General features: G+C 50.8%; 1 protein-coding gene across 6 annotated transcripts in view; it reads left to right on the top strand.

Annotated features, from left to right (window-relative positions):
• The window catches only part of ZFHX3 (zinc finger homeobox 3), a 323012-nt gene that overhangs the window by 216930 nt on the left and 84658 nt on the right, over positions 1-21424 (top strand). For all 6 annotated transcript variants that reach the window (XM_072346221.1, XM_072346222.1, XM_072346224.1 and 3 more), the window contains 2 exons: positions 13301-16059; positions 19364-19860. In XM_072346221.1, coding sequence (XP_072202322.1) covers positions 13347-16059; positions 19364-19860 — 3210 coding nt within the window. In that variant the 5' untranslated portion in view covers positions 13301-13346. The remainder of the gene's footprint in view (positions 1-13300; positions 16060-19363; positions 19861-21424) is intronic.

Raw genomic sequence — 21424 nt, 5'->3', positions numbered from 1 at the left:
CCTGCAGTGTCAGAGGCGCATTGTTGGATGTTTTTGCACTTCTGCCCATCTCTGAAGGCTCTCACCGCAGTCTTGACCTCTCGGTTGTGGTGTTACAGGGATGCTTTGGCTCCTGATACATGCTGTGACTGCCCCTCTGCTAGGGGAAGGAAACTGAAAGAAAGGACAAGATGTGGCAGGTGTGTTCTTCCTTGCTTGGATGGCTCCCAAGGGGCAGCTGCCAGCCTTCAGCATGGGGCAGAGCTTCTCTGGGCTGAGTGAGTTTCTTCTGTTACGAATGAGGAGCTGCTGGAAAGAACTTTGTTGAGGTGTAATAATGAAGTTACAAGTCTTGAAGGTGTGCGTTGTTCCAGACTGTTTTATGGCAGAGGTTTGTTGGTTTCTTTAATGCTCTGTTTCATAAAGGTGCCTTGTCTGACTTCTGCCGACTTTGGAAGTGTTGATCACGGTCACTGTACATGATCTGACATTCTCCCTGCAGCACAGCAGCACAGCTAGCAGTTGAGTATGATTTATGCAAGAGTTTTGTGTATCTATCTGAACCTTGCAAAGAGAGAGAAACAAGCTATATTTGGAAAGAGAAACTGGATTTTAAGCCTCCTGTTGAACGCTTGCGTAGAAGTGGGAGATTTCTCACATCCTTCTCTTCCAGCTCCTTCCTTTGTTTATCCCAGTGTATACATTAGTCCAGTTGTTGAACAGGTTTATTTCCTTTCCACCTGCTTTTCTTTTTTTTTTTTTTCATTTTTATCCTTTAAGAAATTCTTTTTAGAGTGAGAAATTATTCGTACTTCGTTGACGCTTCACTTCTATTTCAGTTTCCAGCTGAAGCTCAGCAGCAGGAGTTGGGTTTATTTTACAGCCTGCCCCCATTCTCTCTCTAAGGGACTCCTCTCTGTGCTCCCTGCCGCAGGACAGGCAGTAGAAATGATGCTGACGTTGTTCCCTCCCCGGGGAGCCGCCCCAGCCCTCACCTGCTGGAGAGCCGCCCTGGGTTTCCCAGGTTGGGAGCCAGCGCTGTCGCCCCTGGGCTCTTGGAGCAGGTCCCAGCTCCACGTGTTGCAGGCTCCTCCGCCGTGCACCTTCCCTTGCCTACAGCTAGAACAAGAAGCCAAGAATTAATTGCTGCGTGTTTCCTTTTTTCCCCCTAGGTGCTTTGTGGTCTGATTGGTATCTGGGCTCATTGGACACTGCAAGTGTTTGCTTCCTTCATCTTCCCCATCTTTTTGCTTTCTCAGAAGTGGCTGAGGCAGTGTGCCGGGGCTGCTCCTATGAATGATCTGGTCGTGCGAAGAAACACTTGCTCCAGAGACCCTATTTCTGGTACCTGTGCTACGAATGGACCTGTTTTCTCGTGTATTTCATAGAGCTCTATCTTCTTGGACTGCGCTTTGCCCGAACTCTCAAACTAAATGGTCAGGGCCTTTCCACAGGCGAGGGGGGCATTAAGCTGTCTGACCTCCTCAGGGACCGGGTGAGGAATAGGGGTGTCTCAGCGCGGTGCAGGGGCCTGCTGTCAGCAATGCAGCTGCAGAGCCATTGGTGCTGAGCGGGCGCTGGGTGCCGCAGGCTGCAGGGGCTGTGTGGGCTGTGTGTGTGTGCTGTGCGGGCTCAGGTGCCCCAGGGATGAGCTGCACACCGGGCAGGCTCTGCTGAGAAACACACTGCTGAAGATGAGAAGAAATTCCCGTAGTGCACCTATTAATTGTTCGTTTAGGAGCAGAATTTTCCTCCAGCTGTGTGAGGGCTTAAGGCTAATTAATTAAGTGCTAATTAAAAGCAATACTGATAATGAAAACAGATGTTTTCAAGAAAAGTGAGTGGTGCTGGGACACTGCTCTGCTGTCCCTGCCTCCTCTGTAGGCAGAGCGCAGCCCACATCCACGTGCTGTGTCTGGGACGGCGTGCAGCGCAGCGGGCACACGGTGCTGCTGCTGCACCACGTGGGGGTCACTCCTGGGGAATGGTGGGTGGGGGGAGGCTGGGAGGGGGCTGCCCTGGATGGGCCTGTAGGGAAGGGCAAGAGATGGTTGGTGCACAGCAGAGCTGAGCTGAATGCTCCGCAACCCTGATCTCAGTGGGTTTCTGTATCAGTGCTGAGGCCATGCTGGGAGCAGCGTGCTTTGCACTGATGAAAGCCCCGCTGCTTGGAGCTGCTTTGTTTCTTGTCAGCTGTGGTTTATGAAGAACTGGAAAGATGCTGCTGTTGAACAGAGGTCCACCCCGTCCTGCTGAGTATGGCCACTGGTGCATGGCTCCCTGCCCAGGAAGGGCCTGCAGGGCCCAGGCTCACGGGCCATGCCTCGGGTTGGCCAGCGGTTGTGTGCAGCTGGGGTTGTGCTCGCTCGTGGCTGAGGAGTGGTCACAGACCAGGATGCATGACACAGGGAGCTGAGCTGCACATGTTGTGCTTCAGATGGAGAAGTGGCTTTCAGAGGGCTTGTAACTGTGGGCAGGTGTGAAGCAGGGGTTGGCTGTAGATAGTGGTGCATTTCCTAAGCAGAACAAAGAATGAATTGTCTTGGAGAACCTGACACGCCTGTGCTGGGTGCTGGCTGCTCATCAGCTGTTCTGCTCTTCCTGGGCCTGGAAGGAAGGGAATGGCGGTGGCTGGCCTTCCAAAGAGCGGTAGGGAGGAATGTCTTCTCCCATGCTTTGGATTCTAAATATAAAGGTTTGTTTTATCTTCAGAATTACTGATGGGATCCTGAGGGAGCAGCACGGGCCCTCCTAGCCCTTGGTGCTGAGTTTTATGGCCTGTCAGCAGTGTTTTCGGGTGTTGTGGGACAGCTTTCAGCAGCTCTTGGCCATGTCGCTGCTCCGTGGAGCAGTGGCTGTGTGCTGCAAGCTGCTCGCTCACCAAGTGGCAGCTTTGAGCACATTACCAGTTCTGCCATTAACCTTTTACCTACTCTGCGAGCAAGGTGGAGAAGTGCAGACTTTCACCAGTCTTTAAAAAGGGGGGAAAGGGCTGGGGTGGGGAAACGGGGAGTGAGGGGGGTGCTGGGGAGCAGGGAGGTCATCGCAGTGCCCTGGGGAGAGGATAAGAGGAAGATGGGCTAGAGCATCATGCAGAAGCTCCGTTGCTGACATGATGCAGGTTTGGGCCGGTCGGACTGCCTTGACTGCTGTAAAGTTTATTTTGCAAATGTAGTCTGTAATTACCTGGAGAACGTGACCCAAATGGCCCGACAGCACCCAGCCAGAATAGCAGAGCTCTGCACCAAGCACTCTGTGCAGTCCGTAGCATATGGTCCTTTGGGCTCATACAACAACATAGCTGTCACAGCCTTGTCCATACTGGGAGATAATGGGACCTGTATTTCATAATTAGTTCCTGTTGAGCTGCTGACAGAACCCTGGAGCTTCAGGCCTTGTTAGAAGTCATTTTCAGCTGTGATTTGACAGTAGTGTTAACGTGGAGCCCAGTTATGTTATAGTTTCCATTCCTGTTCCTGAAGCAAGAGATGCTTTTGCTAGAGCGGATGCCATCTGGCAGTTTGAATTTTGCTTGTCTGCTGAAGGCCAGTTAATGCTGCTGCTGTGTTTAGCTCAAGAGGAACTTTTGGTATTTGTGGTGGCTTCAGAATCAGAACGTTGTCTCACTTTATCCTGGCAGACCAGCTGCTCATCATGCAGACACCTGGAGGCCAGGTGACGAGCTGCTGTGTCATCTTCCATGAGGTGCAGCCAGCTTTGCAGAGGTGAATCCCCTGAGCCAGGTATAGCTGGATTTCAGTCATCTGAAAAGTAGTTTTCAGTGTATTGTGCAATAGTTTGGGCCTTAGAGAGAAGAATTCTATTTAACTTTAGCAAGGATGTAAATAAACTGGAGAAAGTGTAGGGTGAAGAGAAAAAGCAATTGAAATACTGAAGGAAATGTTTTGGATTGGGAAACAGGAGAGTTTTGATTTTCATCTAACCAGAAAACCCAAAAACTGAAGTTTTGGTCCCTCTCTCCTTCCATGGGAGACATTGCATTGCTCAAGAGAACAGCGAGAGCAGGTCTGTGCATGTTGGAGTGTGGGCAGGCGTTGGGTGTATGCACGATGCTCAGGGGCTGTCTCTGGAAATGAGACCTTCTGCATCCAAGCTTGGAGCTGCAGGTAGCTCAGTGTTTCTGCTTTGGCACAGTGGAGAGGAGGACTTCAAACAGGGTTCAGGAGGTCTCCAGACAGCAGCTTGTCCCCTGGCAATGCTTATTTTTGTAAAAAGCTCAAGACAGCACTAGAAGCATCTTGCAGGCACCCTGCAATTATCATAATAAACAGTTTTATCATCTGCTTGGCAATCAATAATGTGGCTTATGCTGCTTTAGTATCTCACTGGTATTGATTACCTTAACAACTGTGCTGCGGTCAGCTCCTGTTAACCCGTGCTGTGCTGGTGCCGCAGGAGCTGAGGGGCTCAGCTGCAACCTGGCCGTCAGCAGGAAGGAAAGGGCCAGTGAGATCAGAGAGGGCTTTTGTTGGGAGATCTGTAATGGCAGGATTTTATTCCAGAAATGTGAATTGGAATGTGAGAATTCTGTATGCGTGGCATATTAAAATAGGATTGGAATGTGGTTCTCAGTTTGCACTCGTGTCCGTGTGGGCTCATGACAGTATTCGGTAGTGCTTTGTCAGAAGGGGTTTTACCAAAGCAGTCCGTGCCCTGAGGTTTCTGTCCCTGAAGAAAAGGAAACGTCCTTTCTGTAGTGAAGGCGCAGTGTTTGCCAGAGGCCGGGACATCCCCTTGGCTTTTCCTGCGACCACCCAAGAGCTGAGTAATGCAGTGGTGTGTTGGCACATCTAGCACCTGCCTGACGTGAGCGAGCAGTGCTGTCTGCTGGCTGTGGAATAGGGCATTTGCTCATAAAACCCCATTGATCCCACAGCAGCCAGCGAGGCTGAGCTGGGAAAGCTAAACACTGTTGTGTGTACCAAAGTCTTTCGTTTCAACTAAGTGAACCCTTGGGGCTGTTTTGACAGCATTGCCTCAACTTCCAGCAGAGCGGTCGGCGATTCAGAACAGCAGGTTAGTAGTAGTTTATCTGTCTGGGGAGGAAGAAAGATGACAGTTGGGATCCAGGTGGGACTCTGAGATAGGACTTTGTGGGATTTGGGCATACCTAGATAGTTCAGTCTCGTGGCCCAGTATTTCTCCTAATGGAATTTCCCATCATTTACTGCCCTGCTGATTTCTGATCAATGAAAATAAAATTGCGTTGCCTCCTGAGAGGCTCCGTGTATGGCTACAGCCTCCAACTGTGTCAGTTCCAGTAAGATAATCTCATCAGGAGAGCAGGAGGGTAATAGGAAATAAAAATAAAACCCACAATTAGCAAGAGGGAAAGCAGCAAAGTAACACTTTCAGTCCTGGAGGTCCCCGGAAGCACACGTAGGAAGTCCCTTCCCCGCCTCTGGAGTGACGGCTCTGAAGATGCCTGATGCTATGTAGGTGTGCTGGGATGCAGTTGTATCTGGGTATGGGAGTCTGTACAGATCTGCTGGGCATGTGCTTTGAAACCTGTATTTATCTGAATCGGTGTCAGTTCTCCTTTGTGAGATAGTTAAACTTTCACGAGAGATCTGTTTGCTCTGAAGTGTTAGAGGGATTCAGCAGCTGCCTGCTGCGAACCAAGAGAGCATGAACTTGAGACTTTGAGCCTGTTGAGTGGCATGTAGTTATTGGCTCCTGGTTGCTGCAATCAGAAGTGTTTATTTTGCCCAGGTAAAGAAATACCTAAATAACAAAGTACTGTGTCTGGAGTTTATAGCAGGGCTGTGTTTTGTAAGTGGGTGAGTTTTCAGGTGCTGTTTGTGGGAACCCTCTCAGTTCTTCTAAATTTGCCTTACATGGAGCCTACTTGGGAAGGTTTCCCAAGCATTTGGCAGATTTCTCTACCAGGGTTTTTGGGTTCTCTTCATTTATTTTTGAAGATTCCCTTCCATCAAGGTAACTCTGTGCCAAACACTGGTAGCAGATGGGAGCACATGTGCTTGTGACCTCTGCAGCGTGGCTTTGCACCACTGGTGTATAATCCAGAACTAACAGATCATGGTGTTTGTCTCAGTAGCAAGCAGAATGGTAACCAGATGACCTCATGCTGATGAGATCCTGCCGCTGAGCATGCTCTGCTTGTGCAGCACCACAGGCTTCCCCAAAGGGTGGGAAGGAGCGGCTGTGCCTGGGACCAGGCAGCGTCTGTTTCCTAACAAGGACTGGATCTGAGCCCTGGCAGAGGAGATCTGCATGACATAGGAATCTAACTCTTACCCTCTGTTTGGCCCTTGACACTGCTCTGGAACACATGTGTTGTTTGGGTAAATCAGCAGAAAGGAAGGAGCGTTGGCAGGACTTCTTCTCTAGGCATGCAAGTCTGCAGACTGCACTGAGGAGCCCCGCTCAGGGAGTGCTGCCTGACGGCACCGCATTCTCTTTCCGAGTGGGGCCATGTGAGGTTGGCTGCATCTGCTTTTGGAGTCTTGTTGCAGGGCTGGTTGAGGCTTGGCTGCCGTGGTTTGTAGGAGCTGGCTCTCCTTAGCAGTGCAAATGTGCCATGTGTTTCTCATTGGGTGGGACTGCTCAGCACATTCAGTAACTGGAAGAAGGAATGGATGAACCATCAGCAAAGCCGCAGAAGCCAGCTGGAATTTCTCACTTTCAGGAGTCATTGCTGTGGTTTGCATCCTGTAGTCTCGCTATAAATGCTACACTTTCTTGGAACAGAGAACAGTGATCTGGTGGTGTAAGTACAGACAAATGTGTCAAAGATGGTGTCGTGGTGGTGTTTGAAACTCCAAACAATGCAGGGCATCTCTGTGGGTTAGTTATGTGTAGATGTTGCCTAGCTTATGGCCCTGTTGGATGTCGCTGCTATTCATGGTGAGGCAGAAGTAGCCCCAGGGGTCTGTGGCAGCTCTCGTTGAACACTCTATGAAGGTAAAAAATGGAGAGGGAGGAATGGCAAGCATCGGACTGGCACAAGGGAGAAAGAGTGGGACCCTTTTCCCAAAGCATGGGACTTGAGTAACTGTGGAGACAGCAGCTGAGCAGAGCAGTTTGGCCCAAGTGCTGCTTGGTTGCTTTCAGAGTTTGGTCTGTAACACTGCGTTGAAAATGGGTACCAGATGCGAGTGTAGTTCTTCATGCGGCAGCAGAGGGTGGAAGCCAGGTTTGACGAGGAACATTGGGGTTTTAGAGCAAAGGAGAGAGTGAGTTGCGCAAACTGAAGAATCAAGGAATGTGCAGAGTTTTGAAACAAAATCTGAAGCTTCTGCTGCCTGACACAGAGGAGGGAGGATCCTGCAGGACACGAAAACAAGCTGCCTGTCCTGGGAGCATGTGAGCAACACGTCACTGATAAACGGAGCAGTGGTTTGCTTTGTTTTGTAGACAGAACCGCGACCTCAGCTAGTTCACCTCTGCCACGAAATACTTTCACTCCAAAGAGCATCCCTGGAGGAATGAGCGCGCTTTTCCCCAGCTGCTCTCTTGAAGCACTCTGGCACTCCTCTGGATTTACTCTGTTCTCAATGGCAGTGGGTTGACGATTATATAAATATTTTTGTGTGTAGTACAGTAGCTGGCTCAAAGAGATCAGCAAACTTGGAATAATAGTTCATAACAAAATGCCTTCTGAAAAGCAATCTGCATCTCGCAGTGCACTCGTTGGCTCAACTTCAGCTGGTGTGAAGGACAGAGAAAAAAATGTGGATAATGTGGAAGGTTCACCTTCTCAAGGAGACCCTTTCTCATAGTTTCATGCCAAGTGCTTGAGCCCTACTGCTTTCAGCTCTGTTTTGTTCAGCGTTTCCTTTGCTTCCCGCTGCTTGAAAAGCTGTTTATGCTAATGATCCTATGAAGATCTGAGGAACTCGCTGTGCCTTTGCATGTGAGCCTGGTGTAAGACTACTTGTGCTTTGTGCCCTGCTAATGAGTGTGCGCAGTGCAGTGCTGGTCATGCTGTCAGTGCCGGCCTCGGAGCTGCTGGCTGCTGGCCATGATCTCTCCGTGTAGCCGTCCTGCAGGCTGAGGGCCATTCTGGCCATTGGAGGTGCCTGATGGAGCTTCCCTTCCTGCCAGCCTCTGTGTCCCACCTCAGCCTCTTTGGGACCCTTGTCCCATCCAGGCCAGCCTGTATCCCTCAGAAGCCAGTGAATTCTTGGCATCAGCACAGTAGTGAGCTGGTTGGTGAGGACTTGCAGCCCCTGGACTCTTGTCAGTATGTGATGGAAACAGTGGCTCACTGCTGGTTGGATCCTCCGTCCCACAGCAGGCATGCCTGGTTTCCTAGTTCCCCTCCTGCCACAGTGGAGTTGGCACATCTCTGCTGCACAGAGCAGTCTGGCACTGAGCAGTGTCTGCAGAGAGACTCCAGGAGTTTCAAAGCTGGGCTTAAACCGTTTGAGTAGGTAGAGCTCAGAAGAGGAAGAAGGCCAGATAAAGAGCTTGTTCAGGACTTGGCAGCACAGGCACCTGAGTACGGATGCTCAGCAAACCACATTTGTTGATGAGGCAGCTGCCCTGTGATCAGCCAAAACACAACTCTGCCTTGCTTGGGAAGGTGCAAGATGCAACCTACTACCTGGAAAAAGAAAATTGCCATGGAAGTTATTTTTAAATTGAACTCTGCAAATAAATATCATTATTTTCAGTCGTCTTCCTGGAAGTTGCATAAGAAGAATCTTAGGATGCAGATATGGTGGATGGAAACCTGTAACTAGAGAGCACTCAACATGCTGTGCATCTGCATTCACTGTTACGGATAAATTTTGGCTCATGTGTATCATTTTATCCTAATAACTCACATCCTGTTACAGAATCCTCAGCATTTCTCTTTGTTGTAATAACATCTGCCAATCTTTCTGGCACCTTAATGAATGGGAAAGGGCTGGAATGCATATCTTGTGTTTGTTAGAAGATAAAGTATTTTGTGAAACTGGGAACTGAAGCGATCTGTGTGTTCTGCAGGGCTCGAGTTTGCAGCTTGTGTTGCTTGGGAAATTTCAAAAGATCTTTCTATTCTAGGAAGTGACTTTCCACAGATTTGTGTGATAACAGCTACTGTATAAACCTCATACAGTGACAACACGCTCGTGCAACTTTATCTTACCCTCATATGTGAGCATCCTGCTTGCTAAGTGAGGCAATGTGTGATCGTGTAATTAGAAGTATCGTAATCCATATGCAGAGTGGAGCAAAATTAAAGTTGCTTTGGCAACGACATACATTCTGTTCTTCCTTAACTTTTGAATTCTTGATCCTAAGTAATGATTTTCATCTTGTTTTTCCATATGCGGTTTTCTGCGTGTTGTGAGAGTGTTTTGTGGCATGTCAGGTGCTGGGAAGTGATGCTTTGATGTACCGGGTTCATGTCACCACTCCAGGCATATTGGGTGACCGAGGAGCAACCCGAGGTTCTGTTCTCCATTTCCGAGCCTAATGCGTCTCAGTGAGACGTGGCTGTGTCAGTGGGCATGGTGGTGATGGGCTGGTGGTTGAACTTGGTGATTGTAGGGGTCTTTTCCAACCTTAACGATGCTATGAGATGAGCGCCCTGCCATGCCGTGTCCCTCTGAGGATGTTTCCAAAGGCTGAGGAGGGGTGTGCAGGGCTTCCAAGCCCACCTTCGCCCCTGTGCTTTCTTTGTCCTCTCCGTCTCTTTCCTCTTCTCTTGCTAATCAGCAGCACCTGCGCTAGAGCTGATGGAGGGCGGTCTCAGCCTGTGCGTGCGGTATTGATTTATGGAGTGGCTGTTGGCACAACAGGTAGGTGTGTATTTACAAAGTGTAGAGGCCACTGCGCAGCCTTCTAGATCAGGAAGCGCTCAGGCCCAGTTGCTGGCTGTGCTCGTGTGAGCCACGTCTTCTGTGCAGCACAAAGCCTGGGATCAGGGAGCCGGCTGTGTGCTGCGGGCCGCTCGTGGCAGCGCTGTGTGCTGTGGGAAGAGCAGGGGGGGCCGCCTGGGTGTCTTCCAGGGTAATGGCCGTGGATGTAATGCATCTGCTTGTATCTTTTCCCTGTCCTCAGCACCCTTTTTTCATGGTGCCATGTGGGTCATTAGCAGAGGGAACAGTTTCTCACTGTCTCTTTCTCCTTTTGTTTTCCTCCTTCCTCATTGCTTCCAGTCTTGGTTTACTGCCAAACAGCCTCTTGTGAAAGGGCCGCCTAATTAACCCTGTGCTAATTAACAATTTAAAATTACACAGCACGGCTGTTCATATTTAATTCTCGGGAAGCCTGGGCAACAGCAGGAACCCCTCCTCCCGCCGTCTCCCTCCACCACCGCCCGGGGGGAGCGCGGGGCCGCCCCGAGCTGCGGCCGCTGCAGCGTGGCTGAAAGATGGCATTTGTGGTGTGTGCAGGGAGATGGGGCTGATGGGGCTGGGGGAGCCGAGGGCAGCGTGGGGTCGCTCCGTGCCTCCTGTCAGAGCGCGGTTGCCAGCGAAGCGGTCGTGGTTGGAAGCGGCGCCTGGTGACAGCGTGGGGCATTGGGGCACAGGGCCGTCCAGCTGTGGGACACTACAGCGCCGTGTCTGCTGCCCTGCCCTGGAGCCCTGGCCCGCTGCAGCCTGCCTTTGGAGTGCCACCCGCCGGACCACAGCCTGCTGTGGGGGGGGCTGCAGGGACGGAGCTGGCCCAGCAAGCTGCCTGCAGGCCGTGAAGCCATGTGGGACTGGGGGCGGCCATGTGGTGTGGGGTCGAGCCAGGACCGAGGGAGAGCCCTCCCCACTGCCCGGCACAGGAGCATGGGGAGTCTGCGGCGCTCAGGCTGCTCTCTGTGTAACTGGAGTTCATTGATTTTACGGGAAACCGTGTTTACAGACAGAGTGCTGATCGACCTGACGAGTTGACTTCTGCCTCCTTAAGTAAGAACTACCTTTTCTTATTGACTGGCTGATAAACAGCGCGAGGCAGGCGGGGGGCACGCAGCGTGTGGGTCGGGGCTGTCCTCAGCACTCTGCTGTCTGTCTGGGTCAGCTGGGGATGGCCTGGGGACAGGCAGGAGGCAGAGCCTGTGACAGCAAGCTGACGATGTTGTGCTGCTGCTCAAACCTTGGTTTGCTTAAAAGCTGAGTTCTTTTCAGTTCTGAGAAACCGATAGTATCTAGGGTTCACAAGTGAATGGAAATAAATCTGTGCCTTCTCCTGCAGCGCTGCTCCCTGGGAGTAGCTCTGGAGGTGAAATGATGGGCAGGAGGTGCAGGGCTGCATGTGGGGCTCTGTTGTGGGGCTGTGCTGCACCTGCCGAGGGCTGCGTGCTGATCCCCCACAGTCACACGCCTCCTGCACTGGTTAACCTGCAGTAGGGGGAGACACGTCAAAGCCACCCACGGCAGCAAAGCCCACCAATTAATTGGTAAGCGCTTGCAGGTTTGCCTGGCCTGGCCTGGCTGGGAGAAGAGATCGGCTTTCTTGTCAATAAACAAGTCCCCAGTGCAGCATCAAAGCCGCAGTCCTTTATCAATCGCGGCCTCCTCTTCCCGCATGTTCCTGTAACTTACCAAGCATTTATGACATTGATTTTGCAATCAGGCTGTTAACCCTCCCGCCCCACCAGCCCTGCTGGCCCTTTTGGCCCCGCTGTCAGTCAGGCGTCTTCTGCCAGTCAAGAGTTCTTGGTACTGCAGATGCTCAGGTTCACGTTGTGTCACATCTGCGCGTGTTCCTGGGGAGCTTGCTGTGCTTTGCAGTTCTGCTGTCTGCTTAATGATGATTTTTTATTTGTTTTTTTAATCTCTACTTTTCTGACACAACAGACTTGCTTGTCCAGGTTGGCAAACTGCGTGTTGTTTTGTCTGGGTGTTTTGAAAGCAAGGTGCTCTTTTTCCACATTGTTTTGAAGTCTGTCTGGGTACTCCCATCCGTGTTCCTGGCAGAAGCACAAGGCTTGTGGAGTTTGGCTGTACTCAGTTTTTCACCCAATATGAATTTGCTTTGGTTTGATTTGGATCACTGTCCTCAAGGCAGAAGGTAGCAATGAGGTGAAGGGGATGTGTCGTGTTGGGGGAACATTAATACGCAGCCTTGGTGCAGAAGAATCAGGGATCGGTTTAAAGCAAGCTGGTAGTGAAGGACAAATTTTCATTGGGAGAGCAAAAGCTGTCACAGGGCAGTGTCAGAGTGTCATGTTAGCTAAGGTAAGCAAAACAGCACCTAGGACAACTGAGCCTTTTGGCAACAGAATTACAGTGTTCCTCTTCGCAAACTCTTGTTGACCCATGGTCTGCATTACTGGGCTCCAGCTCACAGCAGTAGCATTTTTGGGGACCTAATCTCACAGTTAACTCTAGGAAGGCATACTCTCTTGGATTGCAGCTCAGGAGGCAATGTCAGGGTGCAGCAAGTGGAGCTGTGACATTGGGTGTGCAGCCTGTGCTCAGCGGCTTCTGGCTGAGAGAGCTCTGCAGGTCTTGTTTTTGGTGGAGGAGCAATAGCAGGAGGGTGGCTGTCCTTCTCACATTGTCTGTGTCTGGAGGCTCGCGAGAGGAGGTCTGTGCACCCGCCATGCCTTGCAGGATCTCTGGGAGCCTCCTGGGGCGTGTGGGACTGACCACTTTCCAGTCTTCAGGATGGACCCCTTGTCGGATCTGGAATTTCCTGTTTGGTTTCTCTCCTGACGTCTCTCCTTTTAAACTCTGTCCAGAGCACAGCAATTAAATCTCCTGTGCATACTAAATGCTGTGACTGAAATTCTTGAGAGTTTCTCTGGGTCTCATGACCTGCCACAGAGGTCTGTGTGTGTGCGGCTGAGCTGGAGATGTTAGCTGTGCTCCCAGAGCTGCTAACAGAGGGGAACTGCCCCAAAACAACAGCGGCTTGAGTTAGGAAGCCACAGATAAGGGAGAATAATTTTTGCAAAGTTTTAAAGCTCCAGAGCTGTTCTTTCGTAGCATCCTAACTCGGTTTTTCTCAGAAACTTTTCCATAAATTGTTTTGAAGATCTCTCTGAGGTTGAAGGCGTTGGGGGTGTCTGTGCAGCTCCTGCAGTCTGCCCATCACCCCCAGGGAAGGACTGAGGGGTTCTGCACACCTCCAGGTCTCTTTGATCATCATCTTGCCTTTCCTGCTCCCACCTGTGACTACAGGAGCATGGTGGGGGCAGGCACCTGTTATTTTCTATCGCTCGTTTCCTGTGGTGCTGTGTTAGCATCCCACACCAGGCCTTCTGTCCCCAGAGCTCTTCTGGGGCACCGGTTCTCGTTCCATCCCCCGCGATCCCGAAGAGCAGGACATCCATGGCATTTGTGGTGCGCGATCCTTGTGGAACTTCTCTCTGACTCACCCACCTCTCTTCCTCTCTCCCCGCCTGCAGGTCCCAGCCGTACCGGGTGCAATGAGCGCTCCGTGCCGGCCCTGCCATGGAAGGCTGTGACTCGCCCGTCATCCCCGGGAAGGACAATGGGTGCGGCATCCCTCAGCACCAGCAATGGACTGATCTCAACAGCGCCCACCTTCCCGACACGGCCGGCAGCATGGAGCAGCCTGCGGCGGAGAGCCGCGGCCCCCTGGACAGCCTGAGGGTCCCTTTCCCCGAGCGTGTCCCCGAGAGCAGCGCCGCGGCCGGCCCCGGCGCCGAGCCCGCCAGCAAGGAGGTGAGCTGCGGGCAGTGCGCGGCCTCCTTCGCCGGCCTGCAGAGCTACATGGAGCACCGCTGCGCCAGCGCCCGCCCACCCCCACCACTGAGGGGGGAGAGCGGGAGTGAGAGCAGTGAGGACGGGGACGAGGAGAGCGATGTGGAGAACCTGGCCGGCGAGATTGTCTACCAGCCGGACGGCTCGGCCTACATCGTGGAGAGCCTCAGCCAGCTGGTGCAGAGTGGGGCCGCCTGCGGCAGTGGGGCTCTCCCCTCGCTGCTCCCGAACTCTCTCTCCAAGCAGGGGGAGCCCTCCGGCACCGCCCCCGTCTACCCACAGATCATCAACACCTTCCACATAGCCTCATCCTTCGGGAAGTGGTTTGAGGGCTCAGACCAGACCTTCCCGAATACCTCAGCCCTGGCGGGCATCAGCCCCGTCCTGCACAGCTTCCGCGTCTTCGATGTGCGACACAAAAGCAACAAGGATTACCTGAACAGCGATGGTTCTGCCAAAAGCTCCTGCGTATCCAAAGATGTTCCCAACAATGTGGACCTGTCCAAATTCGATGGCTTTGTGCTCTATGGGAAGAGGAAGCCCATCCTGATGTGTTTCTTGTGCAAGCTCTCCTTCGGGTATGTCCGCTCGTTCGTGACCCACGCGGTGCACGACCACCGAATGACTCTGAGTGAGGAGGAGCGGAAAATTCTTAGCAATAAGAACATCTCCGCTATCATCCAAGGGATAGGCAAAGACAAGGAACCTCTCGTCAGCTTTCTGGAACCAAAAAACAAAACCTTTCAGCACCCTCTCGTTTCCACAGCTAACCTCATAGGCCCTGGACACAGTTTTTATGGTAAATTCAGTGGCATTCGCATGGAAGGCGAGCAGGCCCTGCAGGCTGGGCCGGCTGGTGGAGCGGAGCCGCCGCCGCCTTCAGGCGTCCTGGCCCCCGGTGCGCTCCTCAACCTGGGTGGGCTGACCAGCTCGGCTCTGAAGACTCCAATTACCTCAGTCCCCCTGGGCCCGCTGGCTTCCAGTCCCACCAAATCCTCCGAGGGGAAGGACCCTGGGGTGGCAGAGGGGGAGAAGCAAGAGGGGGGTGACCAGGACAGCCTCTCAGAGAAGGCGGAGCCCGTCGAAGAGGTGGAGGAGGAGGAGGAAGAGGAGGTGGAGGAGGAGGAGGAGGAAGAGGAGGAGGAGGAAGAGGAAGAAGACGAGGATGATGAGGGTTGCAAAGGACTGTTTCCAAGTGAGTTGGAGGATGAACTGGAGGACAGGCCCCAGGAGGACCCTGGGGCTGCGGCAGGCGGCGGCAGCAGCAGCAGCAGCAGCAAAAAGGACCTTGCTCTCTCAAACCAAAGCATTTCTAACTCTCCCTTAATGCCTAACGTGCTCCAGACCCTGTCACGGGGCACGGCTTCTACTAGTTCTAATTCTGCTTCTTCCTTTGTCTTTGATGGTGCAAACAGGAGGAATCACTTAAGCTTTAACAGTGAGGGCGGCGGAGCCAATGTGGCAGAGGGCAGCAGGAGGCTGGACTTTATCGATGAAAGTGCCAATAAAGACAATGCCACAGCACCAGAACCAAATGAGAGCACAGAGGGCGAGGACGGGAGCTACATCTCCCATCACCAGCATGCTGGCCCCCTCTGTGAACTTGGGGGTGGGGAGTGCCCCTCGGGGAGCGGCGTGGAGTGCCCAAAGTGTGACACGGTCCTGGGCTCCTCGCGGTCGCTGGGTGGCCACATGACTATGATGCATTCTCGCAACTCATGTAAGACACTCAAGTGTCCCAAGTGCAATTGGCACTACAAGTACCAGCAGACGCTTGAGGCGCACATGAAGGAGAAACATCCTGAGCCGGGGGGCTCCTGTGTCTACTGCAAAAGTGGGCAGCCGCACCCACGGCTGGCACGGGGTGAGAGCTACACCTGTGGTTACAAGCCCTTCCGCTGCGAGGTCTGTAACTACTCCACTACTACCAAAGGCAACCTCAGTATTCATATGCAGTCTGACAAGCATCTCAACAACATGCAAAACCTGCAGAACGGAGGGGGAGAGCAAGTCTTCAGCCACACCGCCGGGGCGGCAGCAGCGGCTGCAGCAGCCGCGGCCGCTGCGGCCGCAAACATTGGCAGCACCTGTGGGGCCCCCTCCCCCACCAAACCAAAAACCAAACCCACGTGGCGGTGTGAGGTGTGCGACTATGAGACCAACGTAGCCAGAAACCTTCGTATTCACATGACCAGTGAGAAGCACATGCACAACATGATGCTGCTTCAGCAAAACATGTCCCAGATCCAACACAACCGGCACCTGGGCCTCGGTAGCCTGCCGTCCCCTGCCGAGGCCGAGCTGTACCAGTACTACCTGGCGCAGAACATGAACCTTCCCAACCTGAAGATGGATAGCACTTCCTCAGACGCACAGTTCATGATGGGTGGATTCCAGCTTGATCCCACCAACCCCATGGCAACAATGGCTCCATCTCTAGGTGAGATTGAAGTGTTTTCCGCTGTTCCTGTGCGTAAGGGAAGAGTTGTGTTTGTGCCACGGGCTTTGTTCTGTCTCTGCAACTCACAGTGGAGTGCAGCTGCAGTGCAGTGGATTGCCTGTGCGTGTTGACCAAGGATGGAGTCTGCACAGTAGGGATGGAGCAGAGAATTCTTTTCTGCATTCTTCCACAGCATTTTGTCATCCTAGGAAAGTATGTCACTTTTCTTGGTTCATTTTCTGAAAGTTCTGGAAGGAAGGTAATAGAACAGTGGCTGCACGTTGTAGCTAACCTGCACTGAGTGTTCCTCATTACTGCAGTCAGGATGCTTCACTGTGTTTCCTGATGGTTTGGGCTTGGTTTGGTAAGGGACGTGGGCACCATCCGAGTGGCTCTGTGAGCTGCCAGTGCTCCCGGAGCTGGAGGCCGAGGTGGTGCGCTTCGTGTTGTGTTGCCCTGGGGAGAAAAGGTAAGCATGTTCTTAGAGTTGGGGTGAGTTCGGTTGATGTTCTTCTGCTGAAGAAACTCAGTTGAAACCATCCCTCTGACACCAGCATGATAGACAAGATTTGAGGCCTGACCAGAGGGGAGTCATTAAACCAAAGAGGAATGGCTATGGGGATGGAAGATTATTTCTCTCATCAACTGACAAAAGCACTTTGAAATAAATTTCCAAATGTATTTTTCCTGACAGCATCATTCATCATGTTTGTGTTGGCACTGCGGGGGGCACACCCTTATCCGCACACAGCTTAGCCCAAGAATTAGAATAGGGTAGGGAACAAGTTCCTGTCAGGTTCCTCCACCAAACTGCTTTTATGTCCCCCGAGACTGGCAGCAGCCGCTGCAGCGCTCTGTAATAGTTCTGCTTTCATACCAGAGTCCTACACAGCACTTAGGGCATGGCAGATGGAAATGACTTATTTCTGCATTGTTTTGGCTGTTGCTGAGGGTTTTCACAGCGCCTCGAGAAAGCACATGAAAAGAAATCTGCCACTTACCTGCCTTCCTTTGAACTAATTTATTTGTGCTGCTGTCTGCCCTCTCTGACCTTGTCCATCCATTGATGCTATTATTACTGATGCACTACATTACTGGTTCATTGGTCTCATGCATGTTCTCCTTTCCTTCAGCTATTCATAGTACAGTTTATTATTAGTCCAGAAGGACGTGAAAGTCATATGAGAGAACAACAACACAAGATACTAAAAAAATGAAAAAGAAAATGGAGGAACTCGAGTGATTATAACTTAAAGTAATTATTTTAATTATCTCTTTTTTTTTTTTTTTTAATTTGATGTCCCAGCTTGCATCTTTGGGAGGTCAAGGACATGAGCTTGTCTGGTATATTTTCAGTAGCTCCAAGTTGCAACCCGTTGTAACTGACAATTGCTTGTAGTTGTCTGTAAGCTCACAGCAGCATGTAATGTTACGGAATCATCTGTGGGTGGTTTCTTGGGATGCACCCCTTGTGGGACTCAGAGCCTCCTTGCTGAAGTAAGGAAGGTTGGCATGAGAGAAGTTGGGAGTATTTTAACCAAAGCCTCTTGAAGTGCATTACAAGGCCTTGAGCTTCTGTGAGCTTGCCTGGAAAGTGATTTGTGAGCAGTACACTTGATGGTTATAAATCTCAAGCTGAGGATCAGGGAGGGAGGCCCTTCCCATGTCAATAAGCACTTGACACAAGTTTAGCTCATTAAACTCATACACATGCTTTGAACTTTGTTAGAAATCAAGCACATTTTTCCCATTTTTACTCTTCAGTCCAAAACTGAGCTTGAGAAGAATATTAATAAATCAGTAGATATTGCTTGCAGGTTTTTACTGCATGATGCATTTAAGATAGATGGATTCAAAGAGGATTTTAGGATGTGTCCAAAGAGGAATGCTTAGAAAAATTACTGTGATTAGGAGATACGGGCTGTGGAAGGTAAGTGATGGGTTCCCTGCTCCCTCTGTGCGACAAGCAGCTGTGCAGGAGTAGCTGTGGAATTATGCTGTGGCATGGCAAGATAGAAATGATTTAAGAAAGAGGACCGTGGCTGCATTGGCAGAAGAGCAGGGCTCTGGCACTGGGCTTGTCCCATGCAGGTGCCCAGAAAGGCTGGGATGCAGTTGTGGTACCCGCCCCAGTGCGGAGCGGCCTCACAGTGGTGGCTGTTTCTCAGCGAACAGGTCGACCCTTAAGAAACTTTTTGATGGTCTGGGTAACTGTTGGCCTGAAGGTTTCTTTGATAAAATGAGGTTTTTAAGCAAAGCTATGACATAACATCAAAGTAGAATACCAAAAAGCTGCAGGGGGAGCATAAGTGTCTTCAAAATGGAAAAGGAGAGCAAGGTAGAGCAAAGGTCCTAAGAAGAGGCTCATGGTGGGTCTCTGTGCTTTCACATAAAAAGTTAATGTTAGGAAAAAGTCTCTGTCCATATCTTCAAAGTACTCTGATGTAAATAAGAGCTTGCTGTATTCATTTACTGTAAGTGAACTGAGTTCAGCTCTCGGTTTGAGGGGTAGGACTGTGACGTTTAAAGACAGCGAGCATCCTGCTGGTTTTCCTTGGCGTGTTATTGCACTCCCATTAGTAATACTGGTTGTCTTTTCCTTGGATGTACAAAGATTCTATCAGCGCTGGTGTTAGGAGACTGCAATTTCAAACTTTAGGGCGAGAGAGCAGATCTGAGTGGCACTGTTCAGACTGGGTTTCGTACATGCCGTGTTCTGCATGTTGCCTTCTTTAGACTGCAGTGTGGTGACATAACTGTGCAATGCTCATGTAGCCGTAACTGTATAAATGCTCATTCTTGTGACCAAGGTCTGTTCTTCTTTGCTTGTTTTTCCTTTTCGAGACTGTGCTCAGGTACTGCACAAGGCAGCATTTCTTGCTTCTTCAGGTAAGCAATTAAAAATATGATAAAGTGTTGTCCTGGTCCTGATGGACGACAGAGAATTTCAGTGCAACACTACGGAGCTTTTCTTTCTCGGAAGCACTGTAAGATGTAGAGCTTTTCTTGTCACCTTTCATGGGCAGAGGGTTGGCTGCTTCTCTTTCAGAGCTTGGTGTCTACAAGGTAGGTAGCAAGGGCTGCTGCAGTCCTGTCCCAGCCTGACATGCTGGCTGCTCTTTTTTTCTGCAGATGAAGTACAGAATCGAGGGATAAATGAAGGGATTGCAGTGCTTTCCTTTTGCTGTGATTTTGATGAGTGCAAGAGTTGCACTGGGAGCATATGTCCTGCTCTGTGCTGTTCTTCTGGCAAGTGAAGGACTGAGCTTTTCTGACTTCTTTCTCCCCTTTGTCCTTCATGCAGTGGGTGGAGAGATCCCCCTGGACATGCGGTTAGGCGGTGGACAGCTGGTGTCTGAGGAGCTAATGAACTTGGGTGAGAGTTTCACGCAGACAAATGACCCATCACTGAAGCTCTTCCAGTGTGCTGTGTGCAACAAGTTCACTACAGATAACTTGGACATGCTGGGCCTCCACATGAACGTGGAGCGCAGCCTCCCTGAAGACGAATGGAAGGCAGTGATGGGAGACTCATACCAGTGCAAGCTGTGCCGCTACAACACGCAGCTCAAGGCAAACTTCCAGCTCCACTGTAAGACGGACAAGCATGTACAGAAATACCAGCTGGTAGCACACATCAAAGAGGGTGGGAAGGCCAATGAGTGGAGGCTGAAGTGTGTGGCCATTGGGAATCCGGTACATCTGAAATGCAATGCTTGCGACTACTACACCAACAGTCTAGAAAAGCTGCGTCTTCACACAGTGAACTCGAGGCATGAGGCCAGCTTGAAGCTCTATAAGGTAAGGGTTGGCTTTGCTTCGTCTTCCTTCGTTGCCCGAGTGCTGGAACAAAGGATGATCTCCTTTGAACCTCAGTGGATTGTGATCCTTTGGAGACAAGCTGCTCAGCTCTCTCCAGCAGGACCAGGTCTCACTTGAGCAATACAGGGTTTTGGCTTTCGTTATCGCAGCATCTGCAGTTTTTAAAGCCTTTGGCCAGCGATCGTTGATTTCAGGATGCGTTAAATGGGGTCTTCAGTGTCTTAGTATCGCATGTGTGTCAGATGACACTTTTATATGCAACAAATGACAGTCATTTTGGAAAATGTGCAAGATGTTATTAGCCACGGTTGACTCCCTTCTCTGAGGTGGATTGTTAACCCGTATGAGATGCTTCAGGAGAACCTGAAGGCTTTTGCTCTTCTGAAAGAAATGGGTTATTCTTGCATGGGGGGTGCTGAGTGGAGCGAGCAAGGAGGGAAGAAAGGATGGAAGAGGGCTGTCATCAGTGTATGTTGATGCTCTGCATGTGTTAATGCTGGGATCTGTAAGGAAAATGTTGCTTGACTCTAGAAAAGGGAGAAGGTGGGAAGAGAAACCTGCGTATGAGTGTGCCTATGGTTGTGCGTATGGCCAGACAGTTTGGAGGCAGAGGCATTGCAGGATTTCATCCACAGTAATACTTGGCCTGGGACTGCCATCTTGTTTTCCTTCCTCTCGTTGTGTGTTTGTTTGTTTTGGCCTCACTTTGTGTCTTTGTAGCCATCTTCCTTTCCCTGACTTACTTCTCTCGCTCACAACCCCCTCCCCTTGCTGGCCTGAACCCTGTGGGCTGTAACCCAAGAGGAGCTCCGGATACAGTAAATAGTCCTTTCACTTGTGCAGCAGAATTGCTCCAGACGTTTCTATTGATTTTCACTGGACTTAAAGCTTCACCTTTTTCTCTAATCATCCCATAATGGCTTTAGTATGATCAATCAGGTACGAATTGCCATAAATCTAAGCAGCTGCATACCTTCCATTCACACATGCTACCATGCTGATTGCCTTGTTTCTCTCACTTTATTTTTTATATGTCCTCATACTTTTCCCCACTTTTATTCAAATGCAGTGAGGTTTTTTTATATTGAAAAGCATTCATGTAAGCAGATGATCTTTTTTGTTTTTCGATTGTTTCTCAGTTATTTTTCTTTATGCACTTCAAAACTTGACACTGAGTGGCACAGCGTCCCACCCACGTCATGGGGCAGGTGCATTATCTTTCGAAACTCCTGGGATTTTCCTAGGAGTGAGCAGCCCCACCACGTTCAAAGAGGAAGGATGTCAGCAGGACCACGTCACAGGGTTTGCCTAGAAATCTGATTGTTGGACTTTTCTGAAGTTGACAGGGAAGTGGTCAGTTGAAGAACAGAATGCAGTTCTGCTGAGCTTGCCACCAAGACCAGAGTGTCTGTGATGGTTCTGCTCAGATATGCAAGGGACCTGAGACAGTAAAATCACCTTGGAAGCTGGGGTTCTAAGTATTGCACTGAGACTTTACAAAGCCAGCTGAGGAATCAGATCTTGTCCGTGTGTCTGGTAACTG

This window comes from Excalfactoria chinensis, chromosome 11, assembly GCF_039878825.1.
Source record: "Excalfactoria chinensis isolate bCotChi1 chromosome 11, bCotChi1.hap2, whole genome shotgun sequence".
Classification (NCBI taxonomy): domain Eukaryota; kingdom Metazoa; phylum Chordata; class Aves; order Galliformes; family Phasianidae; genus Excalfactoria; species Excalfactoria chinensis.
The sequence above is the reverse complement of the archived record's forward strand: the minus strand, read 5'-3'. Positions and strand labels throughout refer to the sequence as shown.